Source organism: Paramisgurnus dabryanus, chromosome 9, assembly GCF_030506205.2.
Source record: "Paramisgurnus dabryanus chromosome 9, PD_genome_1.1, whole genome shotgun sequence".
NCBI lineage: Eukaryota > Metazoa > Chordata > Actinopteri > Cypriniformes > Cobitidae > Paramisgurnus > Paramisgurnus dabryanus.
The window spans coordinates 23,933,003-23,941,805 of NC_133345.1; the positions used below are offsets into that span (position 1 = coordinate 23,933,003).

The 8,803-nt window shown below is 41.3% G+C and overlaps 2 protein-coding genes across 2 annotated transcripts; one reads left to right on the plus strand and one right to left on the minus strand.

The window, feature by feature from the left end:
* Positions 1 to 267: 267 nt before the first annotated feature.
* Positions 268 to 5,042, minus strand: kmt5b (lysine methyltransferase 5B). The gene is made up of 10 exons (XM_065279038.2): positions 4,616 to 5,042; positions 3,481 to 3,803; positions 3,199 to 3,346; positions 2,941 to 3,106; positions 2,746 to 2,855; positions 2,497 to 2,663; positions 2,386 to 2,405; positions 2,146 to 2,282; positions 1,803 to 2,002; positions 268 to 1,700 (listed from the first exon to the last, which is right to left on the minus strand). Exons 2-10 carry the CDS (start codon positions 3,632 to 3,634, stop codon positions 370 to 372), a joined length of 2,433 nt encoding a protein of 810 aa, XP_065135110.2. The 5' UTR covers positions 3,635 to 3,803; positions 4,616 to 5,042; the 3' UTR covers positions 268 to 369.
* A 722-nt stretch (positions 5,043 to 5,764) lies between these two features.
* LOC135773551 (uncharacterized) lies at positions 5,765 to 8,755 on the plus strand. Its single transcript, XM_065283209.2, has 2 exons — positions 5,765 to 6,247; positions 6,409 to 8,755. Exon 2 carries the CDS (start codon positions 6,490 to 6,492, stop codon positions 7,612 to 7,614), a length of 1,125 nt encoding a protein of 374 aa, XP_065139281.1. The 5' UTR covers positions 5,765 to 6,247; positions 6,409 to 6,489; the 3' UTR covers positions 7,615 to 8,755.
* The last annotated feature ends 48 nt before the right edge of the window (positions 8,756 to 8,803 follow it).

Consider the following 8,803-nt stretch of genomic DNA (forward strand, 5'->3'; position numbering starts at 1 on the left):
CACATAATTCTTGAGTGCATGGAAACACTGTTGTTTAAATATGAAGTGTCAGCCTTCTAATGTGAAACCATGCATATGTTTCCCAAGTGAATATACACCTCGCAATCATCCTACCGTCACGCAAAGCCGAGAACAAAAAGGTTAAGCTGGACAGAATGCTAACAAACATCTGCACATTATCAGACTTGTATAGTATTCATACATAACCTGTACACTTTCTACAATATTTATAGTGAGGAAACAATAAAGAAGTGCATCACTAAAATGTAAAGAAAGATATTTTGCCATGATTTAATTGTACATTTGCATTTTCTATTTAAATTACATGTTTCAAATGAACATGATTCAAACAATGGATATTTACACAGCTTATGCATTGAGTCTAAGGGACTGATCTTCTCTTCTTCTAGAGGAAATGTCAATGTCTATGGAATCTTTGCCCACGATAAGACGTAGGCGTTTTGCTGGTGGGAGTGGGATAAAATCGTCCTCGTTATCAAAGTAGTCGTCCTCCTCTTCGTCCTCAGAAGACAACGACTCCACGTCCAGGTCCTGACCTGCCTGCTTTTCATCCCCAGTGTCTCTCTTCACTATCCCCAAGGTGACATCCTCAGGATAAGCCCGATGCATGCCTGTACTGTCTTCCTCTCGTTTCAGCTGAATCTTGAGCTTGGTGGAGCTGCTGTGGGAGCTGTGGTTAAAGCCATTATTCAGTTTGGCCACGTACGAGCTGCTCCGGTCCATCTCGTGGTCTTTACTAAACTTGATGCTGATTTTGGAGGAGTTCGATGAGTTGGACTCCCTGGGCTCGTTTTTACTGCTGCTGCTGTCCCGACGCCTACGTAGTGTTATCTTGGGGATGCCCGAATTATTCTGCAGAATCAGCTGAGCGTCGTAGCGTGTGATTTGACGCTTTTTCTTGCCCTTGCCTCTGCGTAGGGCCTTGCTGCTTTTAGCCGAGCCGTTGTAGTGCTGGTGACGGCCGGGGAGGCCAAGCACCACCTTCCCGCAGTCTGCTACATCTGCGGCACGAACAGCATGCCGCAGGTCAGGCACGCCTTCGTGGAGAAAAGGCTCTTCAAAGGAGCCAGAGTCTTCTTGTTTTACCGTTCGCCTTCGTCTGGGACACGTGCCTTTCTTAGGAGAGCTAGTTTCCAAACTATGCGTGTTCACCTGGCACCCAGGCGTCACAGGTATGAGGTCTCCAGGCTCCACTTTGGGGACCACACCACCGTGACCTGCACCTGGACCAGACGGCTCACTTAATGCTTGTGTACTGCCATCAGCCTCCTGAGCACCAAGAGAGGTCCTCGTGGACCTACGAGTTCTGTAAGGGCAAAGTGCGCCATCCTTGCATTGGGAAGCACCCTTCGAAGACGTCTGATTGTTTTCAGATGAGCGCGTTATACCGCCTTTGCCTCCAGAGCCCTGAACAGAAGATTGCCTGTCCCGTGTCTGCTCCTTGAGATTTCCACCACCACTCACTCTGGTGGAAACCTTCGTCCATCGACAACGGCTTTTTCCTTTAGGCAAAGGTTGTGTGGGCTTCGAATTGTGTCTCTTTGGTAAACTTGAAATATTGGTTTGACTTCGTTTAGAGGATGAGGTAGAAGAAGGAGTGCTCGACAGCGTTTGCCTCGTTACAGCCTTAGTTTCTTCGTGCTTTTTGACACAGGACTGTGATGTCCTTTTTCGTAATGCTGAAAGATCGTGACATGGAGAAAAAAAGAGAAACTGTCAGTTCACAAATGTTCTCAACATCTGCCACAACAAACCATAAACAGTTAAGACATGTTTCCTACATGTTTGTACAGTGGTGGGTTCCTGAGAGTCTGCATCTGCGTTGGAGCTGACAGACTGGCTGTCAGAGTTCCTGCAGTTTTCCCCCAGCTTCTTCAGTCTGTTAAGACGCTTGTCTGTTTCTCTAAGGCCATACTTGCTGTTGATCACTGGAGTCTCCACGGGCAACCCAGGTTTTGACTTAAAAGCACCAGTGCCACGTCTGAAACGCAAATCACAATGGAGCAAATATTTAACGTTTGCTCTACTCACCCGAGCATTCTTTTAATAGTACAGAATGTTTTTAAAACAATCTCCACATACAAATGCTAATCTTAAGAAATTTTAAAAAAAGCAACACGATACCTTTCACAAGTATAGCATTCACAGAATTCATTGTTTTCGCCAAAGAAACCATCTCCATAGTAACAGGAGATCTCTTCCCCTGGTTCAATATCCCGCAGAACCTTCACACAGGCAGTATCTCGACCTGTTGACACAAACTGTAACAAAGCCCTCGGATCAGCCACGTTTAATTTCCTGTTTTTTAATTAATCATCAAGTAAACCATCACTGAAAGCAAAGTCCAGCCTCGCCCTTCCTTACCTTGCAATTTGGCCGACAATCTGTAACAAAAAAGGACAAAGATGAATTTACTTGGGTTTATTTGCGTAGTTTATTAGTTATATGTTTAACTGTTCCAAATCAAAAAAATACCATGATTAATAAAAGCCGCTGGTCCCAGCCAGAGTTGTGCACAGTTTTTGCGTGTAGAATACATGACACTGAAATCATTCTCTCCATGTCGAAGCAATATTCGCTCTTCACTGGGAGTCAACTCAGCAATGCAGCCCACGAGATGCTCTATTTTATCATTTCTTTTCCTGTAATGTGCCGAAAATTGTTTATATATATAAATATACCCACAAGCATCAGTGACTTGATTGCACAAAGTTGTTAACGCACCAATCTTTTGTTGCTACAATTTTGGCTCCATTCTGCTCTGAGGAGTAGCGATTGCAAGGAAGGATCTCAAACCCGCTGTCTGAAGCAAACATACGTAGATAAACAAACACCTGTCGAGACATGAGACAAGTAAATAAATGAACAAGTATTTAACATATAGTATAGGTCATAAATGGACGCGTTTCAAATTCTTACATGGGCTTTGAAGAGCTTCTCTTGGGACTTGGTTTTGTTGAGAAAGTGATGTCTAGTCCAGTCGCCAGAAGTCAGAGCCTGAAAAGCTTTTTCCAGGTTGTCATGCTTTTTGAAACGCTCAATAATTTCCCTAAGCTCATTTTGTCGACCTTTGATTGGTCGAAACCTAAAAAAAGCATCACATCGGAAATAAGATTTATGACCATAAAATGTTCTTTATTTCACTGAATTCTCTCCGTTTAAATTATGTAGACAAACCTGGTGTTCATTTTGTGGGTCTGGAAGCCAAGGTAAGGGTCCAGGATCAAACTGGTGCTTAGGTCATCATATTCACACAGCTCTTTGGCCGTCATTCCTGATGAAGGAACATGACGCCTTTCCGCCTCTGGGGGCGCCCCACCAGAACCTGTTGGTTTGGCATAAAAATAATAAAAGTAGAGTTTCTGTGAGACAACACTAGGATTTTGTAATTACAAAGAATAGATATATGTGATTGAAAGCAAGGGCTATTTTGTTTATCAAGCCTGCCATGGGACTTACGTCGACTGCATCTTCTGCCACTCGGGGAGCCCTTGCTGTGACGTAGATGGGCTCTCTGTGTGTTGTGCAGCCTGGACTTGCTTACGGGCTGACTACTGGAGAACCTGCTTCCATGTCTCCTGCCATTCAGCACCATGTTCTTGGATTCTCCCATCTACTTCATACCAGCTGGCTGTCTGGAGAAGGCGCATTGAGCTTCTGTGTGCTTGTGAGAAACCATTCAACAAGGAGACAGCAGAAACCACCACTGGAGCCTAAGCTGTCGTCGTATCTGCCAAACTTAGGGGCTTCAAAGCAAACCTCCCTTGTTGATGTTACTTTATCTACAATAAACACAAAGAAACATTTTACCTATGAAGATAACAATGGATGTGTAAATGTCTTATAATGCACAATTCACAACTTTCATTGCAATTAAAAACTACGTTGTCTGTGGTGGTGATTAACTTATTAAGTATTATTGAGTATAGACCGCCACCCCATGGCTCTTTGTGGAAATACAAATTACTTAAATTAAACTACAAACATTGAATTTACAATATGCTTTATAATCCCAAATCCACAAGTAAATATTTACAATTTAGTAAAAATTATGATTGTAAATTGATAATTTGTATAAGAATGTTTTCGTGGCAAAACACATTCTGTTCACGCGACATTTAAATCCCAACATAACCATATGAACTCGCCGATTCAAGTTTAAGCGCCACATTAGTGTTTTACTAAACCACTCGTTTTGGAAAGCTTAAATTATGTAATTCCATTGCTATAAAACGTTAAAAACAGCGCGTTAGGTCGCTTTAAGTGTGCCCATATTCGCACTTGAAGTAAACACTCTGTTAGCGCTAACTATCCTAGCATCCGGCTAACAAAACAATGAGGCTTGTGGAACCGGGTGTCTAAAAACTGTAAAACAGCAATCCTGACCGATAATTCAACGGTTTTATCGCCACTATAAGAGCAGTTATGCATACAAAGACTTTGAATTCATACAATGTTTCCCAAAGATTTACATTAACGTGTAAAAAGGAGTATCACACTGGGCCTAATGTGCAGCTAACTGCAAGACTGCTAGCCGACACCCGGAAAAGAGCGATCTCGCTTAGCATATCTGGAGAATACATTAAATACTCACTTGTTTCACTAATGTGTCAATACATGTCGATCTCCAAAGTCCTATGCGATGATAGACATTACAAAAATATTTATATTGGCAAAAATGCTCAGATTTTTGTACATTAAAATTCAAGATGGCGCCCGAAGATCAACAGAGACGACAGGACAACCGAGCCGCCTCAGAAAGAAATAGAGCTAAAATGTTTATATTATCGGCTCTAATTTGACGATCACTCCTTCCGTCTCTCTTTCCAACTGTCCAAACAACGCTGTCACATAAGCAGAGGAGTGCTGGGTGTTGGTCAAACGCTATAAACCCCTCGACAAACTCAGATGTATACAAAGAAAGCGTTGTTGTTATTCCCCTTTAAATGTGCACTTGCGGCTCGGTGCGCTTGTGTTTCCGTAGAGCGGCAACCAGCATCCAGCTGCACCATTGCATCTCACAAATTCACATCTTTCCTTGATGTGACTTTACTTCAACAACCGTTAGGCCAAATAATTTGTAATAATATTGAAAAACAAGAAACAATGTACGGCGTTATATCGTATATGAACATCAAATGACAAGGCCGCTGTAACGTTACCCACAAATTATAGAGACCGTATTCAGATAATAAAGCGAACTTCATACAGTAAAACAATAGTGGTGGTGATTTTTTTTGTTTTGTATTGTGAATTCTAATGAAATGTGTAAGAATCATTTCTACAGTTGGCCGATTTAATGTTTTGTAGTTGCAGTTGGCTCTTATATTCTTCATTTTACGTTTTTATACTACTAACTTTGTCTTAATAAACATAATATACATTTTGTTGGTTGTAATATGTAGTGTATAATAATATACAATATTGTTTGTATTGTAATAATGTACACTGCGAAGTATTCTTCACCTATAACGTTTTTAAAACACCCATTGTCTTATATTTTACAAATTGAAGAAAGTTATTGACGCCATATGAATTTCGAAAAAATAGGCGTAGTCGACTTTAGACGACATCAAAGTACCGCGAGAGCAAATATAGGGCACTTTATTAGCAGATCTCGCGATACTTGATGTCATATGCCGCTGGGTCTGCGCAGCGACGCATGAAGTCAAACCCCTACCTCAGATGCGGAACTAATGACAACAAAGACCGAAAAGCATGTTGACTCTGTCCCTGAATCAGTCTTGAACAACTTGAACTATGTTGGAACCTATGGTTGGAACTAGTAGGAGAACATAAAAAAACCGTTCTCGGATCAGTCATAAACACGCCAGGATATGGCACGCACATTGATGATGTCACTCGCCGAGAACTACAACAGAAGGATCCACAGCACCGCTTAGCAGCTTAGTAACCATCAAAGTGCAGACTAAATTTACAGTCATTGAAACGCTGTTTTTATACGAAGGGCTCAAATTGTAATGCAAGTTTATGCTAAGTCATTAAGTTGATCAAGGAAGATATCTTACCGTTAAACGTGTCAGACCGCGGTGACGCTAACGACGCGTAACTAGCTAACCATAAAACTTACATTTAGCTTGTTTTTTATATAAGTTATATAATCACGCGCTGTGTTATCTGACATCAGGACTCCAAGACAACGACGTGCTCTTTTGTCTTTATGTTTAATAACAACTTGACATCTCAGGAATCTGCTATGTTAAAGGTACGAACCATCATTAGCTCAGAGTTTGTATTATAGTCGTATATATAATAATGGGAATGTGCAGATTTACGTATTTGTTATTTTAAGATTACATTAGTTTCCCGTGTTGTTTAGATGCACTCGCTCGTTGCAGTTTGTAAACAATACTTTTATTATTTCAGGTGCAGTCAAACATCTCTCAGTGAGAGATGGCGACAAAATGATGATCCTACAAACGATTTAACCAATAAGCATTGACAAACATGCCTCAAAGGAAGAGAGCCCTTGTTCCTATTAGCACAAGGAGAAGGGTTAAATCTGATGAAGATTATTTCCCTTTCAATTTACTGCCATTTGAATGTCAACTCCATGTGCTCTCATTCCTCAGTGAGGTGGACAAGTGCAACTCCGCACTCGTGTGCGTAAGCTGGAGTCGCCTAGTGCGCTCTGGGAAGCTCTGGAGAGTCGCTGACTATTCCCGCCGTGGCGTATTTCACCTTGGCCAGGAGGGCCTGCTTGTTTCCAACAGAGAGTTTGAGCGTTGGAAAGCTTGGGTTCACCATTACACCCACCATCTTATATCTCGTGGTGCTAGCTTGCTCACTCTTAAGGCCAGTTTCGATCTAGGGGATGAGTGCAATAAGTGGGGAGAACTTCTTTCGCATCTTCTGGAGAACGTCCATTGCCGAGATCTCAGTCATTTGGACTTAAACTGGACGTTCACTCTGCTGGAACCTCTTGACCTTCGTAGCCACACCGGTTCAAGCTCTCATCAAGACAACATTACCAAAAAGGACCAAGTCAATAACTTTCAGATTCTTCTCGCCAGACTTGTGCACAGCTGCCCCAGGATGACCAAAATGCGTCTGCACTTTGACTGGTCTGAAACATCAGTGGCATTGATTACTCAATTTCAACACCTCCGTATCTTAGAACTTAAGTACTTTTGGGTATTTAAAGGGGTCAGTCCAAGCACTTTACAGACTTTAGCTAAATCACTGCCCAACCTGAAGTCACTTACACTCCATGTTCTCGTCCCACTGCGGAATTTAGGCATCTCGTACACCCTTGAATCCTTGTCTCTTGAGTTCCTGGATGTGTCACCCAGTCGTGGTTTGGTTTTCTCCTGCCTCAACCTCCCAGCACTCCGAGAGCTGCGCGCCAAAAAGATTGTCAGAGGCATAACTCTGGACCGGCGAACTCGACTCCAGATACAGAGCAGGTGGCCTTGCCTGTATCAGGTCTTACGTGAAGGGACACCCAAATTGCAGGCCCTTAACAACGAACGACTCCTTCCAAATTGGAAAGAGCAAAGTTACAGAGAGTTGACCTCCATCCTCCAGCAATCTTGCTACTGCCTTCAGCATTTAGACAGTTGGCTTTGGTGAAGTCAAGCCTTAAAACAATCATAGAGTCAAAGAGACACAGCTGCATCCTGGTAGTGCACTTAAAAATGTTATCATCATGATCATCTTCTGCACTTAAAATACTATGCCAGCAGCACATCAGTAGTTGGAATAAATTAAAATATGTGTTCTTTTAATTTACCATAAAACAGGTCAAAGTAAAACAATGCTTATATTATGGTTTGTGTAGTGCTGTGATGGTTTAACTGAAGGAAAGGTCCAAGCATAAGGCATTATAGTGATGTGTACATTTTTGAGAAGCTTATATGAATTCAGCAGATTGTGCTTAAAGAAGCTCAGCTATGGGCAGGATGAAGCCGATTGCAGCAAATATGTGTGGATTGTGACAAGAACTCTTTTTAAAAAAACATTTCAGTTTTGTATTTCAGTAATAAGGAGGAGTTATTTGTGTTTATCACTGAACTAGATTTTATCTCAGTACTTAGTATTATTCAGCACTCTGACCAATGATACAAAACATTCCTTATAATACGATGCAATTTTTTTGTTTGTTTGTTTTGTTGGAATTTCAGTGGAAGGATTTTGCTTTTTAATAACCCCTTGATCGGGTATTTTAAGGATATTCACATGACTGAAAATATGTATGGAGTACTCCTGTATTATATGTTTGAGGGTATTACACTGTGTTTAGGCCCGCCCATCTAAAGAAGTGTAGTGCAAGGACACCTTGTAACTATATCAATTGTAAGGTTGAGTTATTCTTTACGTTAGCTGACCAATGAATACGCCTACATTGACTGCGATATAATGTGCAACACCTGTGCTAAACATTTATATAATATTAACCTATACCTCAAACACAGAGTGCCTTTAATAAGTCTGCGGCCTACATGAATTTGATTTTATGAATTGAAAGCATTGTCTGAACCCTCAAAAATAGTCATATGATTCATTTCAGGGGGATCTGCAAGTTGTGTTTCTTATTAACAATGTTACCTGATGAAGGAAATGCATGATTTGTGTGCAGTACCTCATGCTTGTCCACAGGAGGTCACAATATGCTTTTCTATTTAACTTTCTTGTCATCCCTAAAAACTTGCTCTTTTTAGAAGTGGTGCAGTGAATGAAATTTTGTGTGCTTACTGGAATTGGATCTGCTAGAATAAATGTACATGATTTTACTAATTAACGTTTGTACAGTTGTCATTTA